This window comes from Myodes glareolus, chromosome 15 (genome assembly GCF_982192425.1).
Source record: "Myodes glareolus chromosome 15, mMyoGla1.1, whole genome shotgun sequence".
Lineage (NCBI taxonomy): Eukaryota > Metazoa > Chordata > Mammalia > Rodentia > Cricetidae > Myodes > Myodes glareolus.
This window is the reverse complement of record NC_142040.1, coordinates 78,124,388-78,144,446: the sequence shown is the minus strand read 5'-3', so window position 1 is coordinate 78,144,446 and position 20,059 is coordinate 78,124,388. Positions and strand designations below refer to the sequence as shown.

General features: G+C 43.3%; 1 protein-coding gene across 3 annotated transcripts in view; it reads left to right on the top strand.

Moving 5' to 3' along the window:
- The window catches only part of Cep72 (centrosomal protein 72), a 29,077-nt gene extending 12,518 nt beyond the window's left edge, over window positions 1-16,559 (top strand). For all 3 annotated transcript variants that reach the window (XM_048459115.3, XM_048459142.3, XM_085676565.2), the window contains 8 exons: window positions 3-181; window positions 2,339-2,548; window positions 3,498-3,802; window positions 5,541-5,679; window positions 7,010-7,206; window positions 10,490-10,616; window positions 13,941-14,052; window positions 15,585-16,559. In XM_048459115.3, the coding sequence (XP_048315072.3) occupies window positions 3-181; window positions 2,339-2,548; window positions 3,498-3,802; window positions 5,541-5,679; window positions 7,010-7,206; window positions 10,490-10,616; window positions 13,941-14,052; window positions 15,585-15,750 (1,435 nt within the window). In that variant the 3' untranslated portion in view covers window positions 15,751-16,559. The remainder of the gene's footprint in view (window positions 1-2; window positions 182-2,338; window positions 2,549-3,497; window positions 3,803-5,540; window positions 5,680-7,009; window positions 7,207-10,489; window positions 10,617-13,940; window positions 14,053-15,584) is intronic.
- The last annotated feature ends 3,500 nt before the right edge of the window (window positions 16,560-20,059 follow it).

Genomic DNA, 20,059 nt, shown 5'->3' with positions numbered 1-20,059 from the left:
AGACCACACCACTCCAGAACCAGATGTGCTGATACTTCAGCTAAGAAATGCTTAGTTATGGATGCTGATGATGAGGCTGTCCTGAACCTCATTGCTGAGTGTGAGTGGGACCTGAGCAATCCTCCAGGGAGCACGAGCTCCAGCCAGAAGGAACACGAGGCTGACCTCCATTATGCCCAAGGTGCGCTGCACAGCACAGTGAAGCCTCCATGGTTTAGGGAGGGTTTGGCTTCAGCATGGACTTTTGATGCTTATAGTATTGACTTTGAATACTGTTATTTGGTTTATGGAATTACAAAATGGAAAGTTAATGAATGTAATTTGATTCTAGTCATAATTACAGTTGTTTGAGTATCGTTCTTTCTCAGAGCATAGAAAAATCATTTGATATAAACAAGAAAGCTAGATGACCACAGCACCTGAGGAGGAGGAGCAGTCAGTCACTTGGCTCTCATGATATGCCAGTGCTCAAGAGCCTGATTAGGCCACTATACCTACCAGAATCTCAGAACTTCTCACACTGTGTGAACTTAATGTGCCCCAGAGTCTTGCTTATAAGCTTTAATTTAATGTCTTTTACTCCATGATAAGTTTCTTAGAGCCCTTCATGCTGGGACCAGCAGGTCCTGAGCCATATCTTCCCAATACTGCTGACCTCAGCCCTCTTAATCCTAGTTCTCCCCATAGGCGTATGTGTGTTTATAATTTTATCTTGCCTTTTCCTGAAGGGTTTTGATGCAGTGTTGGCCTTTTGTGTGTTTTCTCTTGTAGTACTTTAAAGCCTTCCTACTCTGTTGTTTAATGGGCCTATTTCTCTTTTCGGTGTTGAATCATACAAATTATGTGTGGATTTTAGATCTAAGACCTTTCTCTCAATCCATTTATTAATTGCCTTTTCACTTTCATAACAGTGATTCAAAGAACCAATAAGTCCAAGCAGTCATTTTTTTCTATAAAAGAATGTGCTTGATTGTGTCCTAATATGACTCTTTTCCACCTGATGCTATAGAAAGACTGTCCAGGTCTGCACACAGTCCACAACTGAAATCAGTGCTGAGTGGTATAAAAGTACTGCATTACTGGTCAAGACCTCTCCCTGTAGTTTTTTTTTTCTTTGTCTTGTTTTTTTTTGGTCTTTTGGGGCCCTTTACCCAGCTCCCAAGTAATCACAAGGAGACTTATTCTTTCTTATTATGCCCAGTCTTAGCTTGGCTTGTTGCTAGTCAGTTTTTCTTAACTTAAATTATCCCATCTACCTTTTGCCTCTGGGCTTTTACCTTTTTCTATTTCTGTATATATTTTCTTTACTTCTTACTCCATAGCTCTATATGTAGTGGGGTGGCTGGCCCCTGGTGCCCTCTCTCCTCCTTTTCTTTCTCTTCCCTCACATTGTTCTTGTATTTATTCTTTCTGCCTGCTATCCCTGCCTATTCTTTCTCCTGCCTAGCTATTGGCCGTTCACCAAAAATCTGGTGTTTTAGGCAGGCAAAGTAACACAGCTTCATAGAATTAAACAAATGCAACATAAAGGAATGCAACATATATTTTCATCATTAAACAAATATTCCACAGCATAAATGAATGTAACACATTATCAACTAATATTTCACAACATCTCCCACTTCTAGTTATTCTGAGCATCTGTTGAAAGAGCCATCATGTAATAACTGGACATTTGTTGAGACAATTGACTTGCATCTACTTCTGTAGCACGATTAATAAAAACCAGGAGACAAAAACTGGGGTTTAACCTGAAGGTCAGAAAAGCAAAACAGTCAGTCACTGGCTCCTACCTCTACCTCAGTCTGAAATCGCGATCCTTCCTCCAGGAATCTCAGAATGAGACTGTGTGTGAGAGCTGTCTCCACCCATTTTATATTCCTCTCTAGGGCTGGGATTAAAAGTGTGCACCACTACCACCCAGTTTCTATGGCAACTAGTGTGACCACTAGGATTAAAGGTGTGTGTCACCGCTGTCTGGTCTGTAAGGCTGACCAGTGGGGCTGTTTCACTCTCTGATTTTCAGGCAAGCTTTATTTATTAAAATACAAATGAAATATCACTACATATTTCCTGATCTGTAAAACTGTCTTCCATACACTGCCACCCAATCTTGGTTACTTGGGATTGAGTCTTGTCACCCTTGACCACTGCCGTTTTCCTGTCTCTAGACTACCTGGAATTCACTTCAGTGCTGACTGTTCTATTAACCTACGCTGTCTTCTTTGTCTTATTTAATTGATTTAAGAAGACTATATTTTATAAATTTCATATTTTCTAACAAACTTAAAATATAATTTTTAATGAAGTAAAACTTAAAATGTTTTTAATAAAATAGAGTCTGGACGTCTGTTGAGTCCTTTGTCCATCCAGCACCAGTGTGGGGACTCAGTGAGGAGAGGCCACGAGAAGAAAAAAGGCAACCCCAGAGGGTGCTGTTCGGGCCATTTATCACAGGACCATCTCTGTGGGGAGCTCACCCCACAGCACGGAGTGCCAGAGGCCTGCCATGTGAATATGCAGCAAACCCGCTTCATTGCACACCCAGGTGATCAGTTACACATTATTCAGTGTTTGATACAACTCAGACATTTTTTCTGTTATCTTTATACTTATTTCATATTACATATGAAGTTCTGTAATATCATTGGAAAGGATTTGGCACATTGGAATCTATCATACACTCATACTTAGACTGCAGGTTTGTACATCTCTTGGTATTTTCCTCCTGTGCCTCTCACATGTCTTCCTATTCCTATCTAGCCCCATAGACACACATTCTCCTCTAAATACACAGGCCAAGCTCATTACAGTAGCTACATTTTTAATACGAAAGATGAGGAAAATTAAATAAGTTAATTGAGAGTACCATGAGCATCTATATTATAAGTGTGAAAACTTCCCACATAAGTGAACCTGTTATCTTGAGGCCTCTTGTTTTCATCACATTTGAAGTACAATGGTCAGGTATGTGGCTGTCTAGAATTCTGGGCTGTGGCTAAGCCAGGATCATGCCCTGTTCAATGACTTCCCTGCTCTCATTGTTCTTCCTGAGAGAAGAGCATGTCTACCCCTCCACGAGGGTATTAGTGAGCAAGTACATAGGATGTCCCATTTCATCTGGCCAATTCAGCCCATTTAATTTCTTGGAAATGCACGTATGTGATATTGTATAGAGAACTTTGTTGACGCATCTGTGCCATTGAGCTGATGCAGAACAAGGAGGGATTTTGTCTACTTCATCCAGGCACTCCTCAAGATCCATGTTTTATCACGTTTGCTCCCTGTGTGTCTCCCTCCTTCACCTCCTACTCCTTCCTCTTATGTGTCTTTTTGTGTATATGTGTGCATAGATACTCATGTGTTTGTTGCATATGCCTGTGTTTGATGGACATACATTCACATTTAAAGTATGTATTTTTTAATTATAATATCAGCCTTTACATCCCAAAGAATTCAGTTTAATGAGGATTCTGCTCACTTTCTCTGTATTATAGATTCTGTGGATGTTGAGGACTATGGTTCATCTTCTCAGAAGTCAAGTTTGTCATCACAAAATATATTAAATCCTTTGCCTGTTCCTGAGAAGTACAGAAAGCGAAGGATGCCTGGTGGGAGATTCCAGGTGCCTTCAGACCGGGAGTGTTTGAGCTGCTTAGAGAGGCCTGATGGGCCCTCCAGCCTCGAGGACAGTCTGAGCATACAGGATGGCTTGGAGAGCCACAGTCAGGTGACCATGTCTCATCCTGAGGCTTTGGAGGCTGAAGAGCAGACGTCTCATGGCACAAGTGACCCCAGAGTGGTGAGCAGCTGGAGCAGAGGGGTCAGCAGCTAGAGACGTGCCTCACTCCCACCAAGTGTGTTCTAGCACTTGGTGCTTGATCCTCATGCTGTGTTGTTATAGTGCTCTGGTTCTGAGGGGCAAGCACAGCCACACAGTAGCCTTATTTCCCCATGTTTAATTTGTCTCAAAACCTGGAGTCAGGCTTTATGGCAGGCTGACTCATCAGTAACTGTCATGAAGGGATAATCCTGGAAATGCATGTTATGGTTTCTGAAAGATTCATTCCTGCTGAGGGGATTAAGACTTCCCATACCCTCAAGGACCTACAGGCTTCGGGAACTCTTAAATTGGCTTAGAAGCTGCAGCGGATTCAGGGTGGTTGTTTCTCTGATTGGTCTAACCTGAACCTGAGGTAAAACAAGGGAAGCTTGTACTAGACCTTTTCTTCTGGGCCACCACCCAGTTTCCACATCACGACACAGAAACTTCTCATTAGTCATAAAGGCTCAGCTCGTTTCTGGCTAGCTCTTTTTAACTTAAAGTAGCTTGTTTCTCCTTATCCACTTTTTGTCTTGGGACTTTTTATTTTTCTTTCCTTGTCTATGTCTTGCATTCACTACTTGTATCTGCCTGGCCGCTGCCTGGCTTCTTCCCTGGGTGTGTCCCTTGTTCTCTCTTCTTTCCTTTCCAAGCCTAGATTTCTCCTCCTATTTATTCCTTGCCATTCAGCAGAGACAAGCACCACCTGTCCTTTCTCTGCCTACCTATTTTTTGTTTAGTTCTTTATTAGACCTACCAGGTCCTTTAGGCAGGCAAAGTGAAACAGACACAACACGTCTTTACATAATTAAACACACATCCTTACATTGTTAAACAAAGAAGATAAAAGCTGGGTGGTGGCTCACGCCTTTAATGCCAGCACTCGGTAGGCAGAGGCAAGTGGATCTCTGTGAATTTGAGACCTGCCTGGTCTACAGAGTGAATTCCAGGACAGCCAGGACTGTTATACAGAGAAACTCTGTCTTGAAAAACCAAACAAACAAAAAACTTAAACAAATGCAGCATAAACAAATGTAACACACCTTTACACAGTTAGCATAAACAAATACAGCACATCTTTGCCTAGTTAAAATAATATTCCACAACAGAAGCTGGTTATTTGGAGCCACAGTTAAGGTCACTCCTGGAATTTCTGAACCATATTAGAGACGATGGTTAGTTGACTACAAAGTGTTAGTTTTGGGGGATACTTTCTTTTTTTTTTTTTAAATATTTATTTATTTATTATGTATACAATGGTCTGTCTGTGTGTATGTCTGCAAGCCAGAAGAGGGCACCAAACCTCATTACAGATGGTTGTGAGCCACCATGTGGTTGCCAGGAATTGAACTCAGGACCTTTGGAAGAGCAGGCAATGCTCTTAACCACTGAGCCATCTCTCCAGCCCTGGGGGATACTTTCATATGTGATGTGACCATGTTAATTTGCAGCCTCAGTTTCTCGGGTTCTGGGTTGAGGGAAAGAAGGAAATAGGAGAGGAGAGTGCTATGCTGTCACAGCCTCATGAGGAGCTAGCTTCACGAATGGGTGTCTCCACAGGTGTGTCTTGTTCTCAGCTCAAGGATCTGCCCCTGGATACAGACTTCTTCCATAAAGGAGACAAGCATTTTATACTCATTCATGTTGTACTAGAGACCTAGTTTTCGCAGTGAGCTGCCAACTTAAAGCCAGTCTTGTGATTGTGTCTTCATCATAGCTGTCTCCTAAACTCTGCTCGGCGGTGGTGCCTGAGCAGAAGCCTGCTCTGGAAGTGGCACTCCTGGAGGCGCTCCTCGACCTAATAGATAGGTGCGCAAGCGGCGGTGGATCCCTGCATGGCAGTGAGGCATTCCTTGGTGAGTCCTGGCAGCATCTACTAAACTGTCTGCTGTCTTCTGATTTTCTATGTGCATCTGGTTGAGTACAGGGCCCTGGATTCACAAAACTTCTAGTATGTGATACCCAACAAGACTGTCTTCCCTAGTGAAGATCAGGTAGGTCTGTTTGCTTCTGCAGACTAGACAGCATGAGAGTGTGCTAGGGTTCCTCATGCAGGGTTGTGCTCCAGGCCTAGGCGATGGCTGCCTTCTCCAGAAGCCTGGGCTACAAGTGAGTGTCCTTCTGGAGTCAGGCTCATCAACACTGAGATGCCTGAGCTACTGCCTGTCATGGCTCCTGTCTTAGTCAGAGTTACTATTGCTGTGATAAAACACATAACCATAACCAAAGCAACTTGAGGAGGAAAAGGTTTATGTGGCTGACTCTTCACATCAGTTCATCATTAAAGGAAGTCAGGGCAGGAGCTGATGCAGAGGCCATGGAGGGTGCTGCTTATTTCCCTGCCCCTCTTGGCTTGTTTCTTATAGAACCAGCACCACCATCCCAGGGGTGCCCCCCACATGGGCTGGACCCTCCACCATTAATCACTAATTAAGAAAATGACCTACAGGCTTGCCTACAGCCCCATCTTATCAGGCATTTTCTTAACTGAGGCTCCAACAGGTGACTTTAGCTTGTGTCATGTTGACTTAGGTAGCCAATAGTTCCTGACCTCCCCTTGGAGGTTGTGACCTTTTTACTTATTCCTGGATCAGAAACCCTGGGAACTGTAGTACTGGATCCTGATAACTGTACATTTATCCTTTAACCAGGGCCAGTGTCTTGCTGCAGCAGAAGTGATCCATGGTAGCTGTGATAGTCACAATGCCCTTGCGTCCTGGGAGTTTTCAAGCCAAGCTACCATGCATTCACCACGTCTTCCTGATGTGGCTACCTAGTATATGTGGTCTTCTCTTAAAGGTTGCCTTTTTTGTAATTAAAAGCCATGTCCATTCTTAGCTGGACGATGGTGGCAAACACCTTTAATCCCAGCACTCAGGAGGCAGAAACAGGCGAATCTCTGAGTTCGAGGCCAGCCTGGTCTACAAGAGCTAGTTCCAGGACAGGATCCAAAGCTACAGAGAAACCCTGTCTCAAAAAACAAAACAAAACAAAAAAACAAAAAAAGCCATGTCCATTTCTCATAGAGAGGCAATCAAGGTACCAGTGTCTGGGGTTTTTGTTGTTTGTTTGTTTGTTTTTTCTGTCTTCTGCTTTCAAATCACATAGCTATGTAGTGAGGATTTTTTTTTTTATATTCCATCCTTTAGCTATGATATGGTAACTCTACTTCCTTTTGACTTCTAGCTCAGGCCAGGCATGTTTTGGCATCTCTTCAAGAGTTCACAGTGGCTCGGGACAGTTCAGCACTTGAAAAGGAAGGAATTAGTTACCTATCTCTTGAAAACAAGTCTCTGCAAAGCTGCCTTGCTGAACAGCAGCAACAATATACTGCTGTAGTGAACAAGGTGACGGCAGAGCTCAACAATTCGAAGAGGGAGCTGGTGAGCTGTGTTCCCTGCTGTTCTCATTTGTTCACAGGTCTGGCCCTCAGACAAGGGCAGTGATGACTCTTCTGCTCACAGCTACTGCTGGGCTCTCCTGTTGGAAATATTATGTTAAGGAATGTTATTTTTGTTTATGTTGCACTTGTTTAACTCTGTGAGGCTGTGATACTTTGCCTGTCTAGAACACCTGATGGTTCTAATAAAGATCTGAACAGCCAATAGCGCGGCAGGAGAAAGGATAGGCAGGACTGGCAGGCAGAGAGAATGTATAGAAGGAGAAGTAGCCAGAGAAGGAGGAGAACATCAGGGGCCAGACATTCAGCTACACAGCAGTCCATGAAGTAAGAGTAAGATTTACAGAAGAGAACAGGAAAATCCTAGAGGCAAAAGGTAGATAGGATAATGTAAGTTAAGCAAAGCTGGCATGAAACAAGCCTAGCTAAAGCCAGGCATTCATAACTAAGAATAAGTCTCCATGTGATTTATTTGGGAGCTGGGTAGTGGCCCTGCAAAAAGAGCCAAAAGATAAAAAGCATCATAATACTACATACACTCCCTCTTGTGGCTCCAGGACCAAGCAGTTTCCCCTATTAGCAGTTCTTTTCTCCAGGACTTCCCTGACTGTTTCACACCCAGATCCCAGAAAACAGTGAACTTACGATGGTGTTGTTGCTGATTGCCAAACTTCTGCCTGGCGCTGTCTTCTCAGAGTCTGGATGGAAGAGATGGGGGAAGAAGAAGTGAACCAGACTCATTTTGTACCTGGCATAGGCTTCTCAGTCCTGCTACATAAGGTTCCGATTAGCTGGGTCATCTATGGTCTTTGCTCTGTTCTGCACCAACTAGACAACATTTGAAGGTTGTGTCTGAGTCTAGGGGACTCCCTAACAGCAGGTGGTACCCAGAAAGAACTATACAAACTTGGATGTCACCTCTAAATTGATTCTTATGGGATTGTATCATGTGTAAAGTATTGGGGTGCTCTCATTTCTTTTAAGCTTATGCTGATAGTTACATCAAAGGCAGAAGGGTTAGACCACAGAGCCACCTGCGAGTGCACCCACCAGAGCAAGTATTAATTGTCTGCTTAGCTTTGTGACTTTGTAGTACATAATAACCTCAAAATGAGCCTTGGACCAACATGCTATGGCCAGCTTCTGCAATAGGATGGTATTAACTAAGCACAAATCGGTTGCCAAAGCTCAACACTCTGATCTGAAAGCCTGACACGTCAGGATGTTCTTCCAGGCTCCCTCACAGAAAGTCTTGATACCATGTGGGCCTCTGTATGGATTGCAGGAGTTTTTATGACACCAAGAAGGGGTTGCCAGTTTGTCCCCTCTGTCAGTGTGTATTGGTCCATCCTGGCAAGGTGAGCACCTAGGAACTGAGTGCACACTAAGCCAGTGGATTCCTGCAGCAACTGCCTGGCTTGCCTCCTGCCTTAGTGACTTTATTTATAAAATAGATGAATATACCAGTCTTTCTGGGGGAAAGTTTAAAGTTGCCTTTAAATATCTTCATTTTTGGAAGATCTGCATAAGAGATGACACTTGAAACCTCAATTTAGAGAAAATGAAAGAACAGTGAACTGATACAGACGGTCTCTGGTATTGAAAACACTGTGGACCTCCTGCATGTGCACAAAACTCTGTCATCTGGAGAGAGCCCGAGCCCAGTGTGCCTTGACTGTTGTGCTATGCAGAGTATTGTCTCTGTGGAACACAGCATAGTCTTACAAGAAAACCATAGGTAGTACCTGTTAAGGCAGACACAGTATGAGTCAGCCCTGATGGATCTGGAACAGCGGCACCCAGAAAGAGAGTCCAGAAGTCAGTATTGCCCTGCTGCAGTATGGAAGTGATGCACAGAAGTATCTGTGCTAAAGGGAAACCTTAAGAACAGGCTAAAGTTCCCTGTCTGAGTGAGCTGAGGCATGCTGCTGACGATCCAGCCTTGGAGAAGGACTAGCCCAGCAAGTAGATCAGAAATTCATTTGGTAATTACCACCTCCTGGGTCAACTGGGAAAGTGCATGTAAGGGACCAACAAGAGCCACTGTCTAGAGTGACTATTGTCAAGTCCTAGTGAGCTTCACAGGGTAGAGATGTTAGCCTGGATGGAGCTTCCTGTGACATCTAGAATTATGTCTTGAGGCAGAGAGAGACTCTGCCCCTAACCTGGTATCCTTAATACAGTTTCCAAGCCAGATGTACCTGCCCAGTCTGGGTGTGTTCAGTCCCTGTTACCTGTGCCCATCACAGCCTGGAGTATGATTGACAGGTAGGAGCCGGCACAACCCACCGCTGAGAGCTAGTGCCAGAAAGAAGAGCCTGTGTGGGTCCTCATTGTGAGGTGCTTTGAAAGAAGATTTAAAGCTGCAGTGGAGTGAAATGGTTTTGGGTCTAGCAATCAGCCTTTAATAGGAGGCATCATGCCTAATGGGTATATACGTGCAGAAAGGGTAGGGTTGCCACATACATAATAAGTTCATCAGTTTCCTGTGAACTGGACTTGGGTCTTGATGTGATGCTAGTTCTCACTCCTCTTTTCCAACCCCTGGTAGAAGGGCATGGGGTCCTGTCTAGAGCTCAGACCTTTATGATTTTGTCTGCTGGTACCCGAGCTGCAGGCAGGTGAGTACAGATCTGTGGGAGCCCTGACTTCACAGGCAGCTTGCATGACTCCTGTCAAGAAGCCTGGTAACTTGTACCACCTTGCAACAGCTGTTATTATGACTCTGATGTAGTCTGGGTCTGTCTTATGTTCCAGTCTTAACAGCCCAGTTTGTGTTCAGCGTTTTCCCTGCCTACGAAGATAGTAAGGAGCTCAGGCCTCAGTTCCTACTTGTGATAGGGGATTACTGATAGAATCCCACACATTTGTAGACTGAGAAGCCATATCATAATGGAGTTCCCATAGGAAGGATGCCAATAATATTGAATAGTATAGAGGCCCTGGGGATCCCTGTGACAATGGGATCCTCATGGAAAGAGAGGCCCAATCATTGCTCTTCTGGTATTGCGCCTGAATTCCTCTGGTGTATACCCCACCTCCCTTCTCTCCTTTCCTTGTGTCCTTTTGCTTCCAGTGGGTAATTAGGGTACCCTACTGGTGGGATAATGTGCTGGAGAGTATGATTTTTTGTTTTTATTGTGATTCAGAATTATACTACAGCGTATTCTCCCACCAGTATCCTACTGGTTGTTCAGAATTTTATTCCATTCATTAAATATATTGACTAAATTTGACTTGTCTACATTTGTTTTCTGTACCTCTAGGACACATTGAGACAACATTTAGACAAATCTTTGGAAGAGAATAATAACTTAAAATCTCTTCTGTTCAATGTGAAAAAAGAAGTAAAAAATTCAGACACTTCAACTGCATTAACTTTGCAGATCACTGGTAAGTACACAGTTTATTTGATAATACTGCTTGGTAAAATTTGAGTGTTCATGCATGCATAGGGTAGACATTGTTCTAAGTCACTTTATGCCAGGAATTGGAATCAGTAAATACTGCCAGAGTAGGTCTGGAGACCCAGCCCAATTGTTAATGGTAGCTCATCTGGGGCAGTGTGTGGAGGTAACTTTTTGGCTGTTTTCCACCACCATCTGAATCTTGACTCTTCTGCTTCCTGAGAAAGCAGGTGTCTTAATGGCTGTTTGTGATCACTGTTTCTTTCAAGTCCAGATAATTTTTATTTCTTTCTTCACTTTTTGGAGTGTTATGTTTTTAAGAAGAGGCTAGTTCCAATGCTTAGAGTGGTCATCTGTGTTGCAGGAGGGCAGACTGTTGAGTACACATTGCTCTTGTTTTAAGAGAAACTTTAAAGAGCCAGGAGGTAACTGCCTCGTTCCTGATCCTTTGCACCATAGCCTTTGCCACACGAAGCACCATGTGTGGGGAGTGCCACCCAGGTCTGACTCTTGAGTCAAGGTCTCCTCAGATCTCTTGCTGGTCGCTATCAATGGGGTGTTTGTTGAATAATAAACGTTCTTTATTTTCCTTTTTTTAATTAGAGGGGATTTTTGTTTTGTTTGGGAAGGATATTTTTCCTCGGGTGCCATCTCATCTTATTTATTTATTTATTTATTTTTCTCTTTGAAATTATAATATGTCATTTTTTCCATTCCCTTTCCTCCCTCAAGATTCTCCCATATACCACTTTCTTTCAAATTCATGACCTCCTTTTTCATTAATTGTTGTTACATGCATATATATGTATGTATGTGTGTATGTATATATACTTCCAAATATAACCTGTTCAGTCTATAGAATGTTACTTTTATGTATGTTTTTAGGGCTGACCATTTGGTATTAGATAACCAGTTAGCAGTGTACTCGTCCCTGGGAAAGACTATTCTCCTACTGCCAGAATTCCCTAGTAGGCTGTAATTCTTTGTGTAGGGTTTAAAGCTTTGTGGTCTTTCCCCATCCACTTAGGCATGTCTGTTGTTCAGCTCATGTTTAAGCAGTCATGTTGACAAGACTTTATGGGTGTAGCTTCTGACATTACCAGGAGACACAGTCTCATAGCAAGCCCCCTGATCTTCTGGCTCTTACAGCCTTCCCCAGTCCCCTCCCTTCTTCCATAATGTTTCCTGAAACTTAACTGTGGTGAGTTGTTTGTAGATGTGTCTATTGGAACTGGGATCTACAATTTTGCATTCTGACTGGCTTTTGTTTTCTATAATAGTCTCCATCTGTTGCAAAGAGACGTTCCCTTGATAAGGAGTGAAGACTACACTTATCTGTGGCTATAAAGACAAATAAAATTTAAAGGGTAGTTAGGGATTGTGCTGGTTTGGTAAAGTGATGGTTGTTAGTTTTCCTCCAGGATTCATGACTTCACTAGCCCTCAGTAGTTGACTAGGTTTTCAGTACCAGGCATGATTTCCGTCTTGTTGAATGGGTCTTAGATCCATAATGAGAGCTGTTGGTTGCTGCCATGGTATGCATGCCGTACTCTGCATCCTTAGGGCTAATTGTGCCTTGCTAGTCGGTTCTGTGAGACAGACCTGTATTGTTCTAGCCTTGCCCTCAGTTCTAGTGTGATGCTCTTTATTGCTGATCTAACATGAGTTTTCTGACGTTCTGTAACTCTGGCTCAGGCTGCTCTTTCTTTCTTGTCTCATTTTCTGTTTGTCTTTACTCATTTTGAAATGCTGGGTGGAGGGTGTACCTGTTTTGTGGACCTGACTTTCAAAAACTGTGATTCCTCACACTCCTGCTGTGGCTGCAGGGCTTTTCTGTCACTCATTTTGCATCACATTGTCCTCCGTGATTTCAAGGAGATAGCACCTTTTCTGACTGTATGAATCAGAAATACTACTGTGTCCTTTTAGGAACTTCTTGGTCCTCCCTTTCCTTCTCTCTGCTGTCATGGTTTGCTCAGCCCTTTTCCAATAGCAGTTTTTTTTTTTCCCCAACGAGGGACTTGTTCTAAAAGGGATTGGGCTGGCCAGCTCCTTAGATTACATGGAACACCTGGTCTCCCCCTCACTAGCAAGGTGAAACCTTCATTTAATCTACCATAATCCTGTCATTGACCCAGGAAAATGGGTCTTTTGGGGCTCTTCTACTTTGGATCTGTCTGATACCCACTAATGGCAATGATCCCCATAGACATAGACATCATATACTACCATACCTCTGGGACTTGGCCTAGTCCTTTGGATTACAGACTTGAGACTCCTGTGGGGTTTGGGTTTTCATCTAGTGTCTCTTGAAGTTTGGTTAATGTGGGACTCCTGGCAGGTCCTAAAACTAGGCTGCCCCTGCTGTCTTCCCTTTCACCTATGTTCTTGGGGAGGCTGTTTTCTTGTCACAGATCATCACAGATGTTTATACACTGCTGATTCCTGAGAACTGTATGCCAGTGCCATTGTCATCATTTGCCATACTTTTCTTTCTGGCTTTCTTGATGTTACTGATACTGTACAGTTTCATTGCCTTGTATCTTCATATGGATTTATCTATATCCTTTGTTCAGATGTAGGGAGTCAATAAATGAGGTATCTCTTTTCCCCTTGAGTTGGAAACAGAAATAATAAGAGTCATGTAGATTGAAAGAGAACAGCTGCTTGGTGCTGGTAGGAAGGAATCAGTGGATACATCAGATGTGTGGCCACCATAGACTTGGTAATGCTTCTCCCTAAGCCATAGGTTCCCTTATGGGTGCAGGTTGCTTTCTGAAGAAGGAGACTCTGCAGGCAGATCCAGTGGAGGAGTCTTCTGCTATCTGTCATCACCATGTGCTTCCACATAGGGATGTGACTCCTCAGGGTACCAGCTTTAGGGTATCAGGAGTAGGTAGCAGGGGTATTAGTTCCCATTGAGGGAGACATATTGCAGAAATGCTGTCATCATCCAGAAGCAAAGGAAGCACAATGAAAATGCCTTTCTGAGAAAAGGTTCTAAGTCATATTGCTAAACACAGGTAAGAATTATGGACTAATTTAAGTTGTGAGAGGTAGTTAGTAGTAAGCCTGGACAATAGGTCAAACAGTTTATAATTAATGTAAGTCTGTCTGTATGTCTTTAGGACTGAAGTGCGCAGGACCCGGTGGGTCAGTAACTTCTATCTACAACAGAGTTGCCAGGATACTCTTCACCCCCATCTTTAAGCCTCTGATATTCTTTTTCTGGCTTTAATTTAAACCAGAATGGTCAGAATGTGTGAATGAACATCACTGCTCAATACCACTTTCTCTCTTCCTCCCTCAGGACTTCAGGCAAGTATGAAGCAGCTCTCAGGGGAAGTTGTGGAGCTGAAGCAGCACTTGGAGCACTATGATAAGATCCAGGAGCTCACACAGATGCTACAAGAGAGCCACAGGTCCATCTCTGAGTGGGCCACAGGGGGAGGCTGAACACGGGTGGTCAGCACTGAGAAGCAGCTGGCAGTGTCTCTCAGGAGTTGGTGTTCAGGGCCCACATGCATTGCCATGTTAACTTTGAATATCAATGAGTATCAGTGGTCCCTTCTTGGTAAAAATGGAGATGATGTTGACTGCAAGGAGTGTACTCTGAGATACAGACTGGAGTATACAGTCTGAGGTATGAATACTGAGGTGTGAACACACTGAGGTGTGTATGAACCTGGAAGTATGTATAGGAGATCTGAGGGGTAAGTGCATGTGAGAGATGGTGAGGTATGATACAGTGTTCTCCCCTGGATCATGGATCGTCTGGCATGTCCTTCCCCTTCACTGCAGTCCATGGAAATTATATCTCTACTTCCTGCTGTGTGGGTAGTCAAAGGGGGACTAAGAATGTTGGGTTGGGCAAAGCAGACCCTCGCTTTATTGAGGAAGTTTCTTCTGGGAAGGAGGCAAGTGCCTAAGTGAGACTAGGTCATCAGAGTGGCCCCATTCCTGGGGCCTCCAACTGAGACGAGCTGGCCTGTGGTCACTGTTACCACTCTTTTCTCCTTTCTCCCTTCTAACCCTTCTCCTTGTTCCCTTGCTAGGTGACCACATCCCTTTATGTGGAGTCAGGCTAAGCTAAGCTCTCCCTTTAAGGCTAGCCATGGGCCCATCACAGGTCTGGGCTACAGCAGCAAGAGGGAAAGGCTTTTGGCCGCGGAGACTGAGCCAACACTTAGTAGGGAGGAATGGAAGGAAGGAATCCGAGTTACTAATTTAGAGGCAAAAACAATAACAGGCAAAACAATAGACTATTGGAATCCAGTGGGCCATCTGTGGTTCATCCAGTGACATTGGTGGTTGAACTCTCAACATCCTGGCCCAGATATGGGCAGAACTCTGAGGAGAGTGGAATGAGGCTTTTGTCCACTCATGTGCTTGCCGATATTATTCAGCAGTCATTTCTGTGGTTTAAACAAACAGGACCAGCACCTGCTTCATAGATTATTCAGTGGGGTGACTGTCTTCAAAAGTTGCAGAGATTAGCGTTGCCTTGCTTTATCTAAACTTGTGGCCACCTGGGGGAGTTAAGCAGTGCTGACAAACTGAAAATGGCACTAGCACTTCTGAGTCCAGCTCTGCTCTGTGTTGTTGCTGAATCACAGTTAACCTGTGCGACCAGGATGTAGTATGTTATTTCAGTTATTCCCAAATTCAGCTCACAGTGACCAGCAGAGCCTTTCGGAAACTTCAAGCCGAGGGATCGGGTTGCACCCCATGTATGGTATGGAAAAGTCATATACAGGGACAGTAGCCAGTAAGAAGTGGAAAATAATGGAGCCATGAACAAGTGTTGGCACTGCTGCAGTTAGAAAAACCTGGCCAGAACAAGGGTCTGGGATCCTTCCTGCTGTGGATTTTGAGTTAGGCTGTGGGAGTTGGGACACGGCAGCAGGCTGAGTACTGAGAGGGATTCAGCAGTTAATCTCCTTTTATCCTCCAGTTCCCTGGTCAGTACCAACGAACATCTCCTGCAGGAGTTGAGCCGTACCCGGGCACAACACAGAGCTGAGGTAGAGCAGATGCACTGGAGCTTCCAGGAGTTTAAGAAGACTACTGCCCTGTTCCCGCGCCACAGTTCCCACCTTGGTGGCCGCCAGTCCTGCTAGCTGTTCTCCATCATGATAGCTCCAGCGTTGCACCTGGGCATGCATCTCTCTGAATAGCCTGGTGAGACTGTAATTACCTTAGGACTGAAGTTCAGCTTGCTTAATGTGTCCTAACTTGGTAAAGTCAACCTTGGGACTTTGCCATATTTGAAACACTTCCTTTGTCATTATACATCCTGTTGTAAAGTAGTATTTTTTTTCTTCCTAATTCATGAAAGTTTTATATAATTAAAATAAGTTTTCATGTGACAAGCAGTCCTTATTAAAGAACTAATAATATTGTTATGTTTAAAAAGTAAACATTTTATGTGGCTCTTTATAAATTATAACTGACTTTCTCATTGAATTCTTCAATAAAACAAGTTACATACAATAAGTAACAGTAGGAAATAAGTTCCAAGTTGTAATAAAAAATAGCATTTATAAATATGAAAAACATTTTAAGAATTTATATAATATTAACATGTCATAGTTAAAAAAATCTCCCCACTCCCTACCTCACCCTTTGCTTGCAATAACTCCTGCAAATAAGCAGACTATTCAGCCAAAAACCAGGGGAAGAATTAAATACACACTGTACAAAATGAAACAAGATGACTGGATGTGTGAAAAGTGCTCGTTAGAAAAGGCAAATTTGATCCACCAGGAAGATGTTCCTTCTAGTGTGAAGCCCGTGCAGACAGTGCTGGTGCTGCTGAGTACGGTCACTCTGGAGACTGCTGGGGTTGTCTGGAAAAGCTATTGTGAATGTGCTGAAGGAGCTGAAGGAAACATGATCATAGTAGAAATAAAACCTCACTAAGAAAGGATTCTGAATATCTGAAAGTTTTTGAGCGTTGTCTTGGTGTCCAAATGTTAACACTTGGACTAGGAGTCATTTCCATGTAGAGCAACTGCCGGACAGGAGGTGCTGAATTCCATCTCTAGCACTGAAGGGGGCAAATAAAAACATGAAACACAGGAAGATCTACACTTTTCTCATTAGGAATGCTCACCAAGATGTCTGTAAATTCAAAACAAAATGAAGAAAAATTTTCTGAAATCTAGAACATTTATCCCAAGCATGGATAAGGGAAGTAGCCTATGATTCTGCAATTTGGGGATCACATTTATCCATAGCGGCTTTTCTTTTTATTTTCTAATAGTGTTTCTGAGAGAACTTTCTAACTTTATTCTGGTTCTGTGTATCAGTCTTTTAATTATTAACAAATTTTGGGTACTATTTTTTTTATAATTTTCCCTTTGTAGTCTTTGTAACACTGTAAAATAAATATCTGGTTTGTGTTGGTTTCCAAACACACAGCACCTAGAACCTTTAGACTCTCTGAAGGGTGATATCATTGTATACTAATGAGTTGTCTTCTGGCCAACTCCAAGTGGCTTCAGGATGTGGCTGGCCACTGGAAAGATAGAGGCAATGTGACCCCAACCCCAAGCTCCCAGAAGTGAAGGGGATGCTGGTTAAATTGATCACCAGTGACCAGAGTTAGTAATGCCTACATAATATGTTTCCTCAGAAAGTCAAGAGGACTGGGTTCAGAGAACATCTGAGGAGCTGAGCAGCTGGAGGTTCCTGGAGGGTGGTACCCAGAGAGGGAGCTCTACACCTTCCCACACCTCATCCCACCTCTCTCGTCCCTATTGGTTGTAGGGACTTTATAATTGTTAATGTGCTTTCTAAGTTCTGAAAGCTGTTTAAGCAAATTAATTGACTCTAAAAAGGAAGTTAAAGAACCATAGTTTTTAGCCAGTCAGAAACAGGAGAAAATGTGGAGTTATATAGCATGACCAATAAAAACCCAGAGACTGGTACTGGGGTTCAAGTTAAAGATCAGAAAAGCGAAGCAGCCAAACCATTAGAGAGCTCTTACCTCTATGAAATCTTCAGATTGAAAAGAGCAAATTCCTGTCTCGTCCTGTCTTATATGCTTCTTTAGTGCTGGGATTAAAGGTGTGTATCACCGCCCGGCCTCTGTGGTTGCTGGGGTTAAAGGTGTGTGCCACCACAACCTGGCTTGTAGGGCTGACTAGTGTGGCTAGCTTTGCACTCTGATCTTCAGGCAAGCTTTATTTACTAAAACACAAGAAAAATATCACTATAGACTTGTTATGTTCTGTTCTGAAGTTCCAAGGCAGTCATGGCCCTCGACCTGTGAGATCTGGTCCTTCTTCCAGGTGAATGATACCTGAATGGATTTGAATTAGAGGGTGACTAGCAATGTCTGCTTCAGAGTTGTTTGCTTTTTAGTGGGCAGAAATCGTCTTCAGGTCGCAGAAGTCTTCTGTGTTGACTGCTATAGGGGTATTCTTTCTTTTAGGAGTCTGTCTTCCAGAATATTTGGTAGTTTGCCTATTTAGAGTTTTAAGGTGTGTATTCCACCTAGAATGAATTTCTGTGGCTGTTAAGAAGGTTAAGGGTCTGCTGCCGTTGCTCTCCATGGATCTGCATGGTTGCCCTAGCCCAGGATTCCCTGAAAACACCTCATTTCCACTCTGAGCCTTGCCTGGACTGGTACTTTCTTTAGGACACATCCTTCCATCTTATGTTCAAATGTCTGCCTGGTTTTGATCCTTTGCATTTCACAATTTGCTGAGTACTGACTTCTGAATGAGTGAGCATAAGTAAATTCTGCAACAGTATCTGACACTTAGTCAGCACTATGCATTTTTGCTGCAATACAGTGACAGGTAACAGTGACTTACAATCCTTGTCCTTGCTTCATCTGGATCTGCAACACTGAACTGTCACCCATTTTTCTTTAAGGGGAATACATTTAAAATCTTTTCATCCCTGACATTTGGAAGAGCTTGCTGGTGAAGTCACTTATGCCTGGAACTTCCTTGGTGTTTAGAGTTTTATACCAGTTCAGGATGACTGTTAAAAGGTGTGGCAGAGCCTGTTCTCAGCCACAGCCCAGCCTCCCCTGGGTTGATTTGGGGCTGTTTTACTAATAGAGGCAACAACTGAGGTGTGTCCTGGCAGGATCACACACAGGAAGCGCCAGCTGCTGAGCCTCTTCAGCGGTTGTCCTAATGGACCTTGGTCTCTGCCTCACAAGATCAGAAAGATTCTCCTGCCCAACCTTGCACTGACCCAGGTGGATTTTGTGTTCAGGGCAGGAGGCTTTGGGGGCTTTCAGCTATGTTCTGTAGCTCCTAACCCTAAGTCAGGAGTTATATAGTCAGCTGTCTATTTCTGTTCGAATTTTTTGTTAAGTCCTGTATGTCTATGAATTAATTTATATTGCCTTGGTTTTCAGATTATTTTTCGTGTAAAGCTGGTGATCTTTTATTTGCGTTTTAATAGCTTCAGTATTAGAAGTTGTGCCAATGTGTAGACATGTTGTGACACCTGAGCTTTTAAAAAAGACCTCACTGTCAGGGTAAGAAGATAGCCTCTGGCCTTTGGCTCTGCCTCAGCTCTCACACTACAGACATGCTCCTCAAGCCAGCAAACAAGTAGGCCTGGTATTCCCATCTTCAATGAGTCACTGATGGGTGAACTCCAGAGCATTCATTCTGCTTGCTGTCCTTTACACGTATGCTATGTATCTGCTGAACCAGCTTCCTGTCTACTCCCCCACCCCCATGTTACTCATGGCATTTACAAATGTTATTTGGGTTTATTGTTTCATCGGTTTTCCTTTTGTTCTATCTGCTGTTACATTTTGTTTATTTTCTCTAGTGTGATTTTTTTTTCTGGCTCCAGGATTGTCATTTGTTTTTTGTTGTTGTTTGTTTGTTTGTTTTGTGGGCCGTTGGTTTTTCTGGGTTTTGTGGGATTTTTTGTTTGTTTGTTTTGTTGTTTTGAGACACGGTCCTTACTATGTAGGCTTGGCTGGCCTAGTGCTCACCAGGTAGACCAGGCTGATCTTGAACTCACAGAAATCTACCTTCTGAGTGCTGGGCCCAAAGGTGTGCACCACTACTCCTGGCTGCTTTTAGGTTGTCATCTTTTCAGCACCGCTACCCTTGCTAACCAAGGAGCTGATCAGCACTCTGGACACCTCCAAAGTACACAAGAGCTGTGAGTAGTAGCCCCTCTTCACTCTGTCCACTGGGTTTGATTGTTCCCAAGTTTCTTAATGAAATATTTTTAGTTTCACAAAATACATGCATAGCTACTGTTAATCTAAAGCCATCTGCTTGCTTAATCTTTGCTTTACTTTATGTTAGACATTTCCTTGTGAGCACTTTCTGCGTTTAGAATTTATTTATTATTTGTCTACAGGTAGCAAATTATCACATTCCTAAAAAAAAAAAAATTGGGGGGCAGCAGCTTCCTTGGACTAGCATTTGAGGTTGACCT